General features: G+C 42.3%; 1 protein-coding gene across 2 annotated transcripts in view; it reads left to right on the forward strand.

Moving 5' to 3' along the window:
• Positions 1-15,179: 15,179 nt before the first annotated feature.
• The window catches only part of VCL (vinculin), a 111,951-nt gene continuing 108,328 nt past the window's right edge, over positions 15,180-18,802 (forward strand). The window contains exon 1 of one of the 2 annotated variants that reach the window (XM_032423528.1): positions 15,180-15,484. In XM_032423528.1, coding sequence (XP_032279419.1) covers positions 15,317-15,484 — 168 coding nt within the window. In that variant the 5' untranslated portion in view covers positions 15,180-15,316. The remainder of the gene's footprint in view (positions 15,485-18,802) is intronic. The other variant, XM_032423530.1, reaches the window with a different exon arrangement.

Genomic DNA, 18,802 nt, shown 5'->3' on the forward strand with positions numbered 1-18,802 from the left:
GCCATTCTGACTGGTGTGAGGTGGTATCTCATTGTGTTTTGTATTTCCTGGTTGTATTTCCCTGATGCTGAGTGATGTTGGGCATTTTTTTTCATGTCTGTTGACCATTTGTATGTCTTTGGAGAAATGTCTGTTCATGTTTTCTGCGCATTTCTTGATTGGATTATTTGTTCTTTGGATGCTGAGTTTGATAAGTATAGCTATATTACAAAGCTGTAATCATCAAAACAGTATGGTACTGCCACAAAAACAGACACATAGATCAATGGAACAGAATAGAGAGCCCAGAAATGGACCCTCAACTCTACGGTCAACTAATCTTCGACAAGCAGAAAAGAATATGCAGTGGAAAAAAGACAGTCTCTTCAACAAATGGTGTTGGAAAAATTGGACAGCCACATGCAGAAGAATTAAACTGGACCATTTTCTTACGCCATACATAAAAATAAACTCAAAACGGATGAAAGACCTAAATGTGAGACAGTAATCTATCAAAATCCTGGAAGAGAACACAGGCAGCAACCTCTTCGACCTCAGCCACAGCAACTTCTGGCTAGCCATGTCCCCAAGGCAAGGGAAACAAAGGCAAAAATGAGCTATTGGGACTTCATCAAGATAAAAAGTTTTTGCACAGCAAAGGAAACAGTCAACAAAACCAAAAGTCAACCTATAGAATGGGAGAAGATTTTTGCAAATGTTTTATCTGACAAAGGGTTAGTATCCAAAATCTATAAGGAACTTCTAAATGATCTTGGCTGAAAGGGGTTGGGAAGGACCTGGGTGCTGTGCCTGTGAACATTTTACTGAATTTATAAATTTCACAATTTCTCTTAAGTGAATTTCTGAAAATCATGGCATTCTTGTACCAGCCAAGGAAGTTTTCTTTATAGAAGCATAGAAATCCACACTATAGCAAATATTGTTTTTACAGATGGAGTGGATAGCTTCCTAGATTAGTGTTTATCAAATGCTAGGTCTTGGACTGATTTTGTCAGAATCACCAAGGGACCTTACTAATAATACATATTCTTTAGCTCCATCACAGACCAACTGAGTCAGATATTTTGGGAGGGCTTTAAAAGTTTGTATTTTGGGGTCGCCTGGGTGGCTCAGTTGGTAAAGTGTCTGCCTTTGGCTCAGGACATGATCCTAGGGTTCTAGGATCGAGCCCCATGTTGGGCTCTCTGCTTGATGGGGCGCCTTCTTCTCTCTCTCCCTCTGCCTGCTCCTCCCCCTGCTTGTGCTCTTGATCTCTGTCAAATAAATAAAATCTTTAAAAAAAAAGTTTGTATTTTGAAAAAGCTCCCTTAATTGTTGCTGAGGTGCAGCCAAATTTTAGAACTACTGACCTAAATGACTGGAAGACTTCACGCCCCTAATGTTTTGCCTGTTGTCCTATCACTATCCCGAAATTTTCATGTTACATTTAAATGTTGAAGGTTATAATTGATGTACAAATGTTATCAATGTGTATTAACCAGTGTTTCTTCACTTGCCAGTGACAAAGACCTAACTTAAGCAAACTGGTTAACACAACTGAGAAAGGGGAGGAGAGATTTTTCAGTCCTGGCTAGCTCCAATAATTCAAATGATGTCATCAAGGATTGGGTCTTTCTATCTCTTAGAAGGCTCTCTCCACTTAACGGGGAAGAAAGCTGTTATTAGGCCATGATTTGCAACCTGGGGTAGAGAGGGAAGACAGAGAGAAGGAAAGAGAGAGAAAGGGGGGGGGGGTATTGAGAGAGAAATAATTTCCTAATAGCTCAGCATGAGAGTTCCCAAGAATCTCTAGCCAATCATAGGTCACATGCTTATCACTGAATGAGAAGAGGGGTGTACTCAGCTTTATCTGAACCATCTTGAATAGGTTCTCTTGAGGAAAGAAGGGTTTTCATATGTGGAACATAAGTAATAGAGTGGAGAACCACAGGGGAAGGGAGGGAAAACTGAATGGGAGGAAATCAGAGAGGGAGACAAACCATGAGAGACTCTGGACTCCGGGAAACAAACTGAGGGTTACAGAAGGGAGGGGATGGGACGATGGGGTAACCAGGTGATGGGTATTAAGGAGGGCATGTGTTGGGATGAGTACTGGGTGTCACACGCAACTAATGAATCGTTGAACACTACAACAATAACTTATCATATACTATATGCTGGCTAACTGACGTAATAAAAAAGAAACTCAAAAAAAAAAAAAAAAGGAAAGAAGGGTTTTGTCACCAAATAAAGATGGATGTGATCCTGGAAAGTCAAAATAAAAGATAATTGCTACAAAATAATATGATAGGGCAAAGAACTCATTGCATGGACCAGTGGTTCTCAAAGTGTAGTCCAGGGACTTTGAGTGTTTGAGACACTTACAGGGACACTTACAGAGACACCACATTATTTTTCACAAAAATATGTTATTTATGTTAACACATGATAGGTTTATCATTATTTTAAAAATGAATTAATAAATATGTAAAAGTTTTATCAATTACTTTAAAGCAGTAAATATTGATAAATATAATCACATAAACAAAAGATCTTTGGGGTCCTCAATAATTTTTAGAAGTGTATAGAGGTCCTGAGACCAAAGCATTTGAGAATTGCTGGCATATGCAAAATGAACCATTCATCAATTTTGTTATGTAGTAGTTTTACTCACTAGCATAATTCTGGGATCTGCAAAAACATTGCTGAAAGAAGTTCTTTGTACATAAAAATCCAGGACTGAAAGTTCCATTTGATGGATTACAAAAACCCATGGGAATGAGAGAGATAGAACTCATTCTCCACACAGCTAAGAAAACAATGTCCTCTGATTATTCCTTTGCCATTGTAAGTAGTTAAGATTTACAAATTAAAGGTTGTTTGGAGATGTTTAAAAGAGGAGATTGAGTTTTCAGTCATTTTCAAAAGAACTCAGTCTTAAGCATCTGCCTTCCGCTCAGGTCGTGATCCCAGGGTCCTAGGATTGAGCCCCGCATGGGGCTTCCACTCCCCCTGCTTGTGCTCTCGCTCTCTGTCAAATAAATAAATTAAATCTCTAAAAAAAACCCAGCAGGACAAACTAATAAATAAAATATCAGAGTAGGCAGTAGTATGGGAAAGTTAGAAGCAAGAAATACTACATTTTAAAAATGGCTTCCAAGAAAAAAGAGTATATATGTATCCAACTAAAAGACTTATATGAATGTTCATAGAAGTTTTATTTATATAGTCAAAATGTGAAAAAAAAATGTCCACCACCATAGAAAGGATACATTTTGGTATATTTATAGGACAATAACAAAGAACAGACTATTGCTAGATATAAGCATGTGATGAATCTCACAGATAATGATGGTGAGTAGAAGCCAAGAACAAAAGAGTGCATACTGTATGAATTCCTTTATATAAATTTCAAGAATAGGCAAAGCTAACCTGTCATGATGATAGAAGTCAGATTAGTGTATATATCTGGGGAAGGGGTATATTACATTACACAGTCCTGTGTAAAAAATTACCTGTAATCTTAATGGCATCAAACAAGAAAAAATAGGGGTGCCTGGGTGGCTCATTCGGTTAAGTGTCTGCCTTTGGCTCGGGTGGTGACCCAGGGTCCTGGGATGGAGCCCTGCATTGGGCTCCCTGCTCAGCGGGGAGCCTGCTTCTCCCTCTGCCACTTTGTCTCCCTCTGCTCTCTCACTTCCTCTCTCAAATAAATAAATAAAATCTCTAAACAACAACAACAAAACAACAAAAATGGTTATTACCTCACATAAATGTCTGTGGGTCAAGGACTTAGAAGCAGCTTATAAGGGTGGTTCTGGTTTGGAGTTTCTCATGAGGTTGCAGTCAAGATGTCAACGAACTTGTGGTCATATGAATGTTATACTTTAATACCATTTCTCAAAAAAAAAAAAAAAAAAGCAATGGTCTTGGGATCCCTGGCTGGGTCAGTCAGTGGAAGGTGCAACTCTTGATCTCAGGGTTGCATGAGTTTGAGCCTCACATTGGGCATAGAGATTACTTAAGGAAATTAAAAAAAAAAAAAAAAAGCAATGGTCTCCCTACACATGTTGTTAGACAGGAAGCTCTGTCTTATTCACTGTTCTGGTTCACCTGGCATAGTCTGAAACAGAGTAGCTTCCCTGTAACATTATTCTGGGTATTTCTGTGAAGAGTGTTCTTGGATGAGATTAATATTTAAATTGGTAGACTGGGGGCGCCTGGCTGGCTCAGTCAGTAGAGCATGCACTCTTGATCGCGGGGTCATGAGTTCAAACCCCACATTGGGCATAAAGTGTACTTAAAAAACAAACAAAGGGGGTGCCTGGGTGGCTCAGTCGTTAAGCGTCTGCCTTCAGCTCGCGTCATGATCTCAGGTCCTGAGATCGAGCCCCACGTCATCGGGCTCCCTGCTCGGTGGAGAGCCTACTTTTCCCTCTCCACCCTGCTTGTGCTCTCTCTCACTATCTCTGTTGCAATCTCTGTCTCTCTCAAATAAGTAAATAAAAAATCTTTAAAAAAACCAAAAAACCTAATAGGGCAACTGGTTAGCTCAGTCAGTAGAGCATGGGACTCTCGATCTCAAGGTTGTGAGTTCGAGCCCCACGTTGGGTGTAGAGATTACTTGAAAAATAAAAACCTTTAAAAATAGAATAAAATAGGTAAATAAAAATAAATAAATAAATAAATAAATAAATACATATAAATAAAAAATAAATTTACCAACTTATTATAAAGCAGTATTGCCCTCTCTAATGTGACTGGGCCTCATCCAATCAATTGAAGGCCTGAATGAAACAAAAAGGGTGACTCTCCCCCAAGTAAGAGAGACTTCTTTCTTTCCTGACTACCTTCCAACTGGGACATTAGCTTGTTTCCTGTCTCCAGACTAAAACTGAAACATGGGCTTTTCCTGGTCTTGAGGCTGTCGGCCTTTGACAGGAATTACACCATCAGCTCTTCTGGTTCTTAGGCCTTCACACTTAGACTAGAACTAAAACATTGCTCTCCTGGGTCTCCAGATTGCCAATCATTCTGCAGATCTTGGGACTTGCCCTCCTCTGTAATGGCATAAGCCAATTCCTTACAATAAATCTCTTTCTTTCCTATTGGCTCTGTTCCTTAAGAGAGCCCTGACTAATACATTCAGTAACTGAAAAATCCTGAGGTCAGTCTGGCTTTAGGTGAGGATTGAGTCCAGTATAAAAATTTCACTGCAGACATATTTCTCTGTCTCTCTCTCACTTGTTGACATTGCCTTCCAATTCAAGCTCCTACGGTGTTCCTCGGAGCTCCAAACTTTCCCCTAACGAAAGCAGAATGATTGCAGATGCTTCCTATTCTCACATCATGCCTTGAGGGGAAAAAGAAAGCATGTCTTTGGGAGCTTGTAAACCTGGGAGTCAGTCTTTCTCATATTGGGCCAAATTGGATCAAATGCTCATTCCTGAATCAATCACTCTGAGCAGGTAGATAGACAGTATTGATTGGCCCATGCCTATCCAGGCACTATCCCTGGAGCTGTATTCTTGTGCATCAGAAAGGGGCAAGGACCTACATCAGGAAAATGAAAGGTTTCCCAGATCTCTTAGCTTAGTTTCATTAAGGCTGAATTTATTACTTGGCTATCCTAGTTGCAAGAGTGCCTGGGTAATTTAGTATGTTTAGCTGGGCTCTGAAAGGAGGAAGGGGAAATAAATTTTGGGTGGACAGCTAGCAGTGTCTTTTATACTAACAACAAAGAGTGGGATTAGCATACTTGGTTCAGACAAAGCATGGTTCATCCCTTAGGTCTGGGTAGGGTTCCACCTTTTCTGAGCACGTCTGCCTCTTCTGGCAGGTTAGACTTCCCAAATGTTCTCCTTAAATGGGACATTGACACTTCTCTATGTTCCCTTTCTGAAATCTGGGTAGGCCTATGCATGACTCAGGTGGGAAATGCTATTTGTGACTTGCAAGACTAGGTTAGAGAAGATGAGACAGCTTCTGCCTAGCTCTTGATCTCTTGAGAGATGCGCTTTTGTAGTATGGAGTCCTGTATAAGAAGTCTGGCTACCCTGAAGTTGGCATGCTTGAGAGATAATTGGGGCGGACCATGTAGAAATAGAAAGAGCTTCTTGAAAGGCTCTACCATTTAAGCCCCCAGCTCTCCTCATCTTTCCAATCTAGGTATCAAACATGTGACTGAAGGAGCTTTGGAGATGACTCTAGCCGACTGCAACCTTATGAGAGACTCTCAACTAGAACCTCCCAGCCAAGCCACTTCCAAATTCTTAAGGCACAGAAAACATGAGAGAGAATAAAGGATTGTTGTTTTGGAGTAATTTATAGACAACAATAGATGGCTAATATACCTCTTCAAACTTGAGATTCTATAAGCTAAGGATGAAGGAGCGAAGTCCTATTGGGTAGGCAACCAATGGTGTTTGCCCCTCTCATAAGTAACAAATGTGTTAAAATAATAATTCAATGCCTATAAAAATAAATAATGTCAAAGCATTATTTATAATAATGAAAAGTTGGAGGAAACATAAATGTCCAATAAGAAGATATTTAAATAAATTATGATTCTTGCACACTTCATTTTTTAAAAAATTTTTTATTAACGTATAATGTATTGTTTGTTTCAGGGGTACAGGTCTGTGATTCATCAGTCTTACACAATTCACAGTGCTCACCATAGTACATACCCTCCCCAGTGTCCATCACCCAGCCACCCCATCCCTCCCACCCCCCCTCCCCTCCAGCAACCCTCAGTTTGTTTCCTGAGATTAAGGGGTTTGTCTCCCTCTCTGGTTTTGTCTTGTTTCATTTTTCTCTCCCTTCTCCTGTGATCCTCTGTCTTGTTTCTCAAAATCCTCATATCAGTGAGATCATATGATACTTATCTTTATCTGATTGACTTATTTCACTCAGCATAATACCCTCCAGTTCCATCCACGGGATCACTACATTTGGAGCTTTGGGGTAAATACCCAGTGGTGCAATTGCTGGGTCGTAGGGTATCTCTATTTTCAACTTTTTGAGGAACCTCCATACTGTTTTCCAGAGTGGCTGCACCAGCTTGCATTCCCACCAACAGTATAGGAGGGTTCCCCTTTCTCCGCATCCTCGCCAACATCTGTTGTTTCCTGACTTGTTAATCTTAGCCATTCTGACTGGTGTGAGGTGGTATCTTATTGAGGTTTTGATTTGTATTTCCCTGATGCCGAGCGATGTTGAGCACTTTTTCATGTGTCTGTTGGCCATTTGGATGTCTTTGCAGAAATGTCTGTTCCTGTCTTCTGCCAATTTCTTGATTGGATTATTTGTTCTTTGGGTGTTGAGTTTGATAAGTTCTTTATAGATTTTGGATACTAGCCCTTTATCTGATATGTTATTTGCAAATATCTTCTCCCATTCTGTCAGTTGTCTTTTGGTTTTGTTGACTGTTTCCTTTGCTGTGCAAAAGCTTTTTATCTTGATGAAGTCCCAATAGTTCATTTTGCCCCTGCTTCCCTTGCCTTTGGCAATGTTTCTAGGAAGAAGTTGCTGTGGCTGAGGTCGAAGAGGTTGCTGCCTGTGTTCTCCTCAAGGATTTTGACGGATTCCTGTCTCACATTTAGGTCTTTCAACCATTTTGAGTCTATTTTTGTGTGTGGTGTAAAGAAATGGTCCAGTTTCATTCTTCTGCATGCAGCTGTCCAATTATCCCAACACCATTTGTTGAAGAGACTGTCTTTTTTCCATTGGACATTCTTTCCTGCTTTGTCAAAGATTAGTTGACCATAGAGTTGAAGGTCCATTTCTGGGCTCTCTGTTCTGTTCCATTGATCTATGTGTCTGTTTTTGTGCCAGTACCGTACTGTCTTGATCATGACAGCTTTGTAGTAGAGCTGGAAGTCCGGAATTGTGATGCCACCAGCTTTGCTTTTCTTTTTCAACATTCCTCTGGCTATTTGGGGTCTTTTCTGGTTCCATACAAATTTTAGGATTATTTGTTCCATTTCTTTGAAAAAAGTTGATGGTATTTTGATAGGGATTGCAGTAAATGTGTAGATGGCTCTAGGTAACATAGACATTTTCACAATATCTGTTCTTCCAATCCATGAGCATGGAACATTTTTCCATTTCTTTGTGTCTTCCTCAATTTCTTTCATGAGTATTTTATAGTTTTCTGAGTACAGATCCTTTGCCTCTTTGGTTAGCTTTATTCCTAGGTATCTTTTTTTTTTTTTTAAGATTTTTTTTTTTTTTTTATTTGAGAGAGAGAATGAGAGAGAGAGAGAGCACAAGAGGGGGGAGCGGGAGAGGGAGAAGCAGACTCTCCGCTGAGCAGGGAGCCCGATGCGGGACTCGATCCCGGGACTCCAGGATCATGACCTGAGCCGAGGGCAGTCGCTTAACCAACTGAGCCACCCAGGCGCCCTATTCCTAGGTATCTTATGGTTTTGGGTTGATTCTTGCACACTTTAAATGTAATATGGCTATAAACTAACTACATAAAGTCAAATTTTGAAGAATATCCAACGTCATGAACATATGTTCTTGATATAATAATGGTAAGGTGAAAATAGCAGAAATAAAAATTAAACACTATACTTTAAAAGGGTGAATTTTATGGTGTATAAATTATCTCAATAAAAAATGTGTATGAGAAAAAAATGAACACAAACATAAAAATATATATGAGCAGAAAAAAGGCTGAAAGGGACTATATTAAAATGTTGTTAGTGGTTATCTCTGGGAGCTGAAATTTTACATAATTTTTAATAGCCTTCTTTGTAGCTTTCTCACACAATGTAGAAGGTTGAAGTGCAATAAAATAGAACACCGGAAAAAGTGTGAAGCTGAAAATGATTTAAATCCACATTGAATTTTTTAAAAAATTGCTCAAAAAGGAGAAGAGCAAGATCATAAGGTAGTTCTATTTTTGATTTTTTGAGGAACCTCCCTTCTGTTTTCCATAATGCCTGTACCAATTTACATTCCCAACAGTGAATAAGGATTCATTTTTCTCCACATCCTCATCAACACTTATTTATTTTTTGACTTTTTGATATTAGCCATCCTAACAGATGTGAAGTGATATCTCAATGTGGTTTTGATTTACATTTCCCTGATTATTAGTGACATTGAGCACTTTTTCATATACCTGTTGGCTGCTTGGATGTCTTCTTTGGAAAATGCAATCCCAATTCAGGGTATATATCCAAAAGAAATGAAATCTAGATCTTGAAGAGATGTCTGTACTCCCACGTTCATTGCAGCATTATTCACAATAGTCAGGACATGGAACAATTTAAGTGCTTGTCAAAGAGTAAAGAAAGTATGGTATATGTATAGAGTGGAATATTATTTACCCTTAACAAAGAAGTAGATTCTTTCATTTGTGGCAGTATGGATGAACCTGGAGGAGGTGATGCTGAGTGATATAAGCCAGACACACAAAGATAAAATACTACACGATATGTGGAATCTAAAGAAGTTGAACTCAGAAAGAGGGTAGAAAGGGTGTGGGAATAAAAGGTATGCATAAGGAATATAGCCACTGATACTGTAACAGTGTGGTATGGTGGCAGCCGGTGGCTACATGTGTGGTGAGCAGAGCATCATGTAGAAACTTGTGGGGTCACTGTGTTGTACACCTGAAACTAATGTAACATTGTGTGTCAACTGTACTCAGGTTTTAAAAATTAAAAAAAAAAGAAAAAAGAAATAAGGGTGATAACTAGGGGATGGGGTGTGGGGGGGGGAGTGGGAGAAATGGGGAGATGTTTGTCAAAGGGTGCAAACTTTCAGTTATCAGATGGAGTAAGTTCTAGAGACCTAATGTATAGCATGGTGACTAGAGTTAATAATGCATTGTATACTTGACATTTTCTAGGAGAGTAGATCTTAAGTATTCTCACACACAGGAAAGAATGGTAACTGTATGAGATGATGAATGTGTGAAATAGCTTAATTGTGGTAATCATTTCACAATGTATATTATATCAAAACATTATGTTGTACACTATGTGTACATGCATGCATATATATATACACACACACACAAAAATATGTATATATACCTATATGTTTTGTTAATTATACCTCAATAAAGATGGGGTAAAAAAAGAAAAGAAGATCCCGGTTGTTTTCAAAGTGATGGGGGAAGTGGTTGTGGTTTTGGGTGGGGGTAGGGGGCGGGGTGTGGTGTACATGCAGCACTTAGGGAAGAAAAGGAAGACTTTCTAATTGAGGTACTGTGTGGTTCTGATGTGGGGACAGTGTGGGGAAGAGGTTGGTGAGGTAGTCTGAATAGTGAAGGTCCCTCTGTGCGAATTGGGGGATGCAGTGTGTGTGTGTGTGTGAGTTGTAGACTTACTCGTGTGGGTGTGAAGTATACTAGAGAGTACTGAGAAGGTGTAAGCCAACCCTTAGACACATGACTGAAGTAGAGCAGCCTGAAAGCGAATCAGGAGGAGAGCACAGAAACTAAACAAATAAATACAACTAAATACAGAAGACTCAGATTTTATATCCAGCTCTCTCCTTGATTAAAATTTTCACAAACTGTATTCCTACTGACAGTTGCTACTATGTCTCAATTTCCCAGTCTGTGTAATAAAAGAGAGCTGTACTTCTGGCTTTCCACCTATCGCAGAGAACTGCTGTAGACTAAGAATCTAAAGTTCCCCATGCCAACGGGCACGGTGTAAAATAATTGCCACCATCCAAAACTCTTCCCCAATTATTTTTAACTGAGAAATGCTAAATTTTTACATCTCTTACGAGGTTCCCTATCATTAGTGGCCTTCAGACTAATTATATGGCAGGGTGATGCTGAGCCGGCTGCGACCACGAGAAAACGTCACACAGTCCTTAACCTTGGTAGATTATAATCTTGTGGAAATTTACCTTCCTTCTTATCTTTGAGCTGTGTGAACGTTCACTGTACTCTGATGACAGTAGTCCCCGTCATCCAAAGTTTCACCTTCAGGGGTTTCACTTATCCACAGTCAACTGTGGAAGCAGCTGATCTTCCTCTGACAAATGGCGGAAGGTGGATAGTCGCCTGTGCTTCATCACAGCGCCTGCCATTCCCCTCATTCATCTCATCACGTAGGCATTTGATCATTTCATAGCATTACAATAGGAATGGCGAATATCATACAGTAAGATATTTTGAGAGAAAGACCACATGCACAAACTTTTATTGTAGTATATTGTTATAATTGTTTATTTCATTGTTAGTTATTGTTGTGAATCTCTTCCTGTGCCTAATTTATAAATTAAACTTTATAGGAAAAAATAGTGTATAGAGGGTTCGATAGTATCTGCAGTTTCGGGCATCCACTGGGAGTCTTGGAATGCATTCCCCCGTGAGTAAATGTAGACTACTGTATTGTAATCACTGTCCCGGAATGTGCTCCCACCTCCAGGCCTTGCTCATTCTGGAATATCTGCCTCTTGTCTGCCTAACCAAACATTATTCTTCCTTTGTGGCCAGATTTAGTTCCACTGTCCCATAAACCTTTCTTATCCTTAGGGCCATGGTGATTTCTTCTTGGTTAGTACATGACCATATGGTCTTTACCACATTATTTGTGACTTAGTTGCATCATGGTTCTTAGTCCAATGCCAGCTGTGGACTGACCTTGGTTAACGTCTTTCTTGTGCTGACTATGTGCTAAGCCCTTTGTATTAAAAAAGACTGAGGGATGCCTGGGTGGCATCTGCCTTCTGCTCAGGTCATGATCCCAGGGTCCTGGGATCGAGCCCCAAGTTGGGCTCCCTGGTTAGTGGGGAGTCTGCCTCTCCCTCTGCCTGCAGCTCCCCCTGCTTGTGCTGTCAAATAAATAAATAAAATCGTAAAAAAAAAGATAAAAAAGATTGAAAAGATTATTATCCCTGTTTTAGAGTTGAGAAAAACCAAAGCTTTCTAACTCGCCATGTGTCAAATTGGAATGGTGTGGCTAAATGCTCATCTATAAATCTGGGGTTCTGTTCCTGTGGAGAAAGACTAGAACAAATATTGGGGACATCTAGCAGTCTCTGTAATAGGAGAGAAATGTAAAATGGTCATGTGATAAAAGGACATTTATGGCAAGTGTTATGAAGGAAAAAGGATTTGTACCAATAGTTTATGCCAGGGTTTTGTGGTGGGAAGTCATATAGAAAGGACTAGAAGTAGGCCTTGAAGGTAGGCACATTAGTATTCTATTGCAATGTAACAAATTCCTCACAGCACTCATGTATTATCTCACAATTGTAAACGTCAGACATTCGTCCTGCATGGTATGGTTGGGTTCAGTGCTCAGTATCACAGTCTAAAATCAAGATGTCGAATGGACTGAGTTCTAGTCTGGGGGCTCTGGGGGAAAATCTGTTTCAGGATCATACTTCTTGTTGGAAGAATTTAGTTCCTTGCAGCTGTGGGAATGAGCTCCACGTTTCCCTGCTGTCTGTCAGCCAGGGTCCACTCATAGCAACTAGAGGCTGCCTACATTCCCTGACATGTGGCCTCCTGCATCTTTAATCCAGTGACAGTTTGTAAAATCTTTCTTGTGGTTCTAATTTTTAACTTCTTCTTCTGTGACCAGCTGAAGAAAACTCTCTGCTTTAAAGGGGCTGATGTGATTAGGTCAGACTTGCCTGGATAATCTCCCTATTTTAAGGTCAACTGTGCTATATCAAACATCACCATGGAGGTAAAATCCATTACATTCGCAGTCTTGTGGATTATACCAAGGATAGGAATTCTAGGCAGACATCTTAGAATTTTACCTACCACAGTAGGTTAAGACTTAGACAAGCAGAGAGAGCTTTCTAGTTGGGAAAGAAATGTAGGCAAAAGCTCGAAAGAGAAACTCCACCAGTGGTTTTTGGAGACTGTCAATATGTCAGCTCCCCCAATATCTTGGTCCCCTATTCCCACCCCACGTCACCTCCCCCTCCCCACTCCTGTCCAGTGATCACAGCTGGTTTCTGCTCTTGGGCAGGATTTCCAGTGTGCTCCCCATAGTGTCTAGGGGTGAGCATTATGGTGGCCATTCTCAACTCAAGCTCAGTGCCAAAGCATGTTTGGCAGTTGTTAGATGGCAATGGGCGTCTTTCCCCCTTGATCCAGTTACTGAGCAAGCCTCCTTGTGGAGGAAAAGATGCCTTCTGAGGTCATGCATCTGCTGTGGTTGTGGAGGAAGGCCTGTGGGAAGGGGAGATGCCTGGCTTGGCTTCCTTGCCTCTAGCTGGGAACAGTATGTCAGTCTAGCTGCTGGCAGGGGTGGGGGCTCCAGGCAGCCAGTGGGTTGCGTAGGCCCCCAAGTTCCTGTGGGGGTTCTGTATTCACCTAAAAGGTAGCTCTCTGATCAGATTAATGTGATGTTAAATAGCAAATAAAAAATACCATTACAGGTTGAGAGAAAGGCTGCCAAAGAAGGGAACAAATTTTATATTTTGGAATTTTTTTTAAAAAGATTTATTTAATTTAGAGAGCGGAGAGGGGCAGAGGGAGAGGGAGAGAGAGTCTCCAGCAGACGCTTGATCTCACAACCCTGAGATCACAACCTGAGCGGAAACCAAGAGTTGGATGCTTAATGACTGCACCACCCAGGTGCCCCTATTTTAGTGTCGTTAACAGCAGTTTTCCCTGCTTTTTGAACAAGAGGATCCACATTTCATTTTGCACTGGGTCCCACAAATTGGGTAGCTTGACCCTTGTGAAATTTTGGATAAACTACAGACTTTAGTTTCCTTATCTGTAAAATGGGGGAGAATAAAATAGTATACACTGCATCTACCTCAATTTGAGTAAGGGCTTATACAGTGCCTAGAACTTACGGAGTACTAAATAAATGTTAGCTTAAAACACACAGTTTAGCCTCTTGCAAAATCTGGGGCCTTGAGAAATATTTTCTTTTTTTCCCTTTTTAAAAATGATTTTATTTATTCATTTGAGAAAGAGACAGAGAGGATTAGTAGGGGGAGGGGTAGAGGGAGTAGGAGAGGGGAAGCAGACTCCCTGCTGAGCAGGGACCCCCCCCCCCCAATATGGGACTCGATCTCAGGACCCTGAGATCATGACCTGAGCCGAAGGCAGACACTTAACTGAGCCACCCGGGCACCTCGAGAAATATTTTCATTTGATTTGAGGATCTTCAGCTTGGACGTATTAGTGAAAGTGTTACCTCGCATGGGAAACTTGGGCAAGAGAGAATCTCAGACGAGGAAGACATTCACAAGATATACACAAAGTGCACTGTGAGAAGATTAGTAATTTGGTTGTATCAAAATGTAAAATGTATATACTTTTTTCATTTTCACTTCCTTTCTAGGTATCTGTCCTACAGAAATACACACGCGCACAATACAGAGACAAGGACAATGATGCTCATGCAGAATTGTTTTTTAATACTGAAAAGCAGAATTCAACCTAAATGTCCATTACTAGGAAATCAGTTATGTAAATTGATTTCATGCAATGGAATACCATGCAGCCACTAAAAAAGAATGAAGTAGATCTATATTTATCAATGGTGAAGGATAACCAGGGGATTTTAATTAAGGGGAAAAATAACAAATTCCAGGAAATGTTAAATCCCACTTACTTAGAAATATATATGTACAAGAAAATGAGTAGGCAAAAGTCTAGAAGGCTACATACTAAACTGTTAATAGTATCTCTGAGGATGGGAGTCGGTGGAATGTGTGTGAATGAATGGGACACTCATGTTTCTCTATGCACTTTTGTTATTTGGATGTTTTACGAAAAGCATTTCCATGTATTACTGAGAAGAAATGGAAAGACTGTTTTGAGGGCATTGTGCAAAGGGAAAAGTTGAGGAGGGGGCGGGGAGACCTATGGCTCCCTGGTTTTCTTGAGACTCCAGCGCCGCCGGAGGTGAGGAGACCCCGCCCCGCTGAGGTGATTCTGCCGAGGGGCGGAGCTCTGCAGAGCCCAGGCGGGAGGTGGCTCCTGGGGGCGGGGCCACTGATTCCAGCCGCACGCTCCGCTCCCACCATGCCCTTATAAGGAGCGCCCCGCGTTAGGACTCCGGAATCCGGTTGCAATCCCGGCGGCGCAGCCCCAATCCCAGGCCCCTCCCTTGGGAATGGGGGCGGGGCGGGGTCTTGGCGGCGCTGTGGCGGAGGCGGAGCATCTCGAAGCGGGACCAATAGGCGTGGCGGCCCCGGTCTGAGCGGTGCTACCATTGGGCGCGGCGACGCGATGGGGCGGGGCGCCCGCAGGGCTGGTTACGCCGAGGGAAGCCCGGTCTCCGTAGTTGCTGCTTGCAGTCGGTCTTTCAGCGGGTTCCCGGCCCCGCCGTTCCCAATTCTCTGTAGCCCGCGGTTCGCCGCCCCGCTAGCCGCCGCGATGCCGGTGTTTCATACGCGCACGATCGAGAGCATCTTGGAGCCGGTGGCGCAGCAGATCTCGCACCTGGTAATCATGCACGAGGAAGGCGAGGTGGACGGCAAAGCCATCCCTGACCTCACCGCGCCCGTGGCCGCCGTGCAGGCGGCCGTCAGCAACCTTGTCCGGGTGAGCGCGCTGGGCCTGGGGTGGGGAGCGGGGTCAGGAGACATCTCAGTGGCTCCCCTTCGCCGGCTAGCTGCCTGTGGCTTTGCGCGTGGGCTCTAGAGCCAGATGGCCATGGGTTCGAATCCCGATTCCCTCACTCTGTGACCTTGAGCGAGCTCCCAAGCTTCTGTGGGCCTCAGTTTCTTCATCTATAAAATGGGGGCAATCATAATAATGCCTGCCTTGCGGGTTTGTTGTTTGATTCAGCGAGGTGGTATTTGTAAAGTGCCTAGCGCAGCGTATGACCCACAGTAGGCGCTCAGTAAATGATAGTTGTTAGGGTGTCTGATGGCCCCTTTCACTCAGCAGGCTGTCGCCCCTCACGTTGACAGCCTTGCTCTCAGCTCCTTTTTAGGCCTCCCCAGTCTGGCCTATGGGCTGGCGCGCTCCCGTACGGATTCCCCGCCTTTCCTCCCAGGGATTCTTACTTGAGCCGCGTTGTTCACCTTTCTAATACTTCTCCTCACCCTGAGACCTGCCTCACTCGCCACCCTCCCCCCGCGCTCCCCGAGTCTGGCTCTTTTGTCCACTTGTCTTCCTGGCCACTCGTCTCCCGGTCTCCTCCTTCCTTCCTAGGCATTTCTACTTCTGCTCACACCTCTGGCACTCTCAAACACCGGGTAGTTTTCTTTATATTTCTTTATGCAATAATTCATGACCGCGAGTCCTCTTTCCTCTTTCGTTTCACCCTGCCGCCTTTCATTTTTTTCCCTCCCTTGGAGATTTCCACCTGGCTTTACCTGCTGTCAAACGGCTTCCGCCCCCTGGGGCCTTTCCAGACTCGGGGGCCCTCCTCCTCGGCCCCTCCTCCTGGCAGGAAGCAAGATGGAGTGCTGGGAGAGGCCTGTGGAATCTGGGATCTGCGGCCCCTGCCGGAGAGCGGGACGGGGCGTCTCCTCCCCGACCCACAACTTTCGTGGGTGGCTGAGTGGCCCTTGCAGACCCCTGTAGCCCACAGCTGTGACTAATAACTTAGGTGGTTCCTAGGGGAGGCGGAGCTCACTCCTGAAATGGAAAAAGAGGTGCTGTGACCAGTCTCCTAACACTCCCCTGACTAATATCACACTTTTCTTTCCCACCCTGGGTGGGTGACTCAGACCACTGCTGCCCGTGAGGGACAACTTTGGAAAAAGTTCATACTGCTCCCCCACCGAGCTGTGAAAATGGTTTGTGTCAGGGTAGTTGGCAGGTTGGGAGGCAACTGTCGGTCTGGGTGGGGCTTGGGTTACTTATCTGATTAGAGCACTGAATGCACCAGGCGCACTGTAGCTGCTGAAAGTCTTCCTCGTCTTTGGGGGCCCTTCTCAGGCAGTTCAAGAGACTGATCATTAGGAAGATGGGGGGAACTCTACTGACCAAATTCCTCTTCTTCCTTCTGTATAGATTTAGTGAGAATCTATGCAGTAAGAACACTGTCTTCATTCAGAATATCTAGTTCTACATTGTTCTTGTTCTTTTTATAACTAATTTTAATCTAAGACTCCAGAGTACATTCTTATATAGTGTTGTCTAACATGGCTGCATTCCAGGCCTCCATTTTTCAACAAATAGGAAACAATGTAAAGAGACAGGGTGATAGTGTCCCTCCATGGAGTATACTTCAGGAAATGAAATCTTAAAACCACATGTTGCACTTGGAACAGAGCTAGTTTAGTCTAGGGGTTGATATCTGGTTAGGCTATTTAGAGAAAAGTTATTTATGAGGTTCATTGCATGAATCAATAAGAATTGAATGCTGCGTAGGGAGCATTGTAATAAATCAGTGGTTCTCAGGTTGGGCTGTGCATCAGAATCACTGGTGGGGCTTTTTAGTAATAAAGATGTCCAACTCCCATCGCAGACTTAACCGAGGAGCTCTTCATGGGGTAGTCTCAAGGCGTTTTGTATTTTTAAGAAGCTCCATAGGTGGTTGTGATACGTGCTTCGTTAGGAAACACTGCAAAGACATTGTGAGACAAATACAAAAGAAATAAGGCCAGTCAGGAGCTGAAAAAAAATTACATATAGTTATATCCCAATACATACAAAAAAAGGGACTTGGGATTGGTCGATTTGAATTAATCAGAGAGCAAGTTCGGAGGATTGTGCTGATAGTCAATAGTGAACAAAGGTACTGGTAAGTCATTTCCAGGTTACAACAGGTATATTGTCTGGACTAGCTCAGGAAGTAAGTTGGAGAGAAATTAGAGACGAAGTCAGCGTATGACATATGGGCAGTTTAACAGAAGGCCTTATCCAGTAAGATGAACGAAGACAGTGGGGGGGGGAGGGGATGAGAATAGTGTTGGAGGGAGACTGTATAGGTTGTGTTCTCTGGAGGCCAGAGGACCTGCCCACTGCTTGAAATTCTCAATGCCAGTTGTGGCCCTTACATATATGCTACTGAGTATTGTGATGAATTATGTACATGTGTCAACTGCCCAACTAGGTTGTGTCTGGGGCACAAGCCTCATTTGACATTTCTTTATGTGCTCCCCAGTTCCTACGCTCAACACTGGCACACAGGATGGCCCAGTAAGTATTGCTGAGGGAAAGAAGGAACTGTGGGAGGGGAGATAAATTAGACCTTTCTAAATTGGTTGGTCATGAAGATAGTGAGGCCTTGGACTTTGGGTGTGGCAGGGAAAATGGAGAAGGAATTAATTAGAAATATAGTAGAAGAAGAGTTAATAGAACCTGATGATAGAATTCTCCGGTTTTGCTAGGAAAAAACATGTGGTGTTATTATAAAATAAGGAAACTGATTTTTGAACAAATATTCTGGAACTTATATAATTCAGGTTTCTTTCAGTTACCTTGGGAGGTTATATTTTTATTCCAGTGCTTCTGTTTGAAATTTCTCTCAGATTATTTACATACATATGTCAAATTTGTCAAGAAAATTTCATCTGCAGTGGGCATTCCTTAGCCCTACTATTTTATGTGCCATTCTTGAGTCTAAATGAGCTTTGGATATTTCCAAAATTAAAGTTTACCGGATGAAGATGAAATTCTCAATTGTTAAGCATAGTCATTCCTTTACCAAATAGGTATTTGTTGAGACCCCCTTTTAATGTCAAAGCAGTAAGTATGATTCTAGGCAAAATAAGTACAAGACTGCATTGAAAGTGCTAAGTGACTCTAAGGAAGTCAAGTACCCTGGAAGTTCAGAGGTAAGGTGAGATTACTTTTGATGGAGAATCCACAAGGCTTCATGGAGGATGTAACATTTGAGATGGGTGGGATTGATCTAAAGATGTGGTAAGAAAGGCATTATAAGCAGAAAGAACTACCCAAACA

Source organism: Phoca vitulina, unplaced genomic scaffold, assembly GCF_004348235.1.
Source record: "Phoca vitulina isolate PV1807 unplaced genomic scaffold, GSC_HSeal_1.0 scaffold29, whole genome shotgun sequence".
In the NCBI taxonomy this organism is placed as follows: Eukaryota; Metazoa; Chordata; class Mammalia; order Carnivora; family Phocidae; genus Phoca; species Phoca vitulina.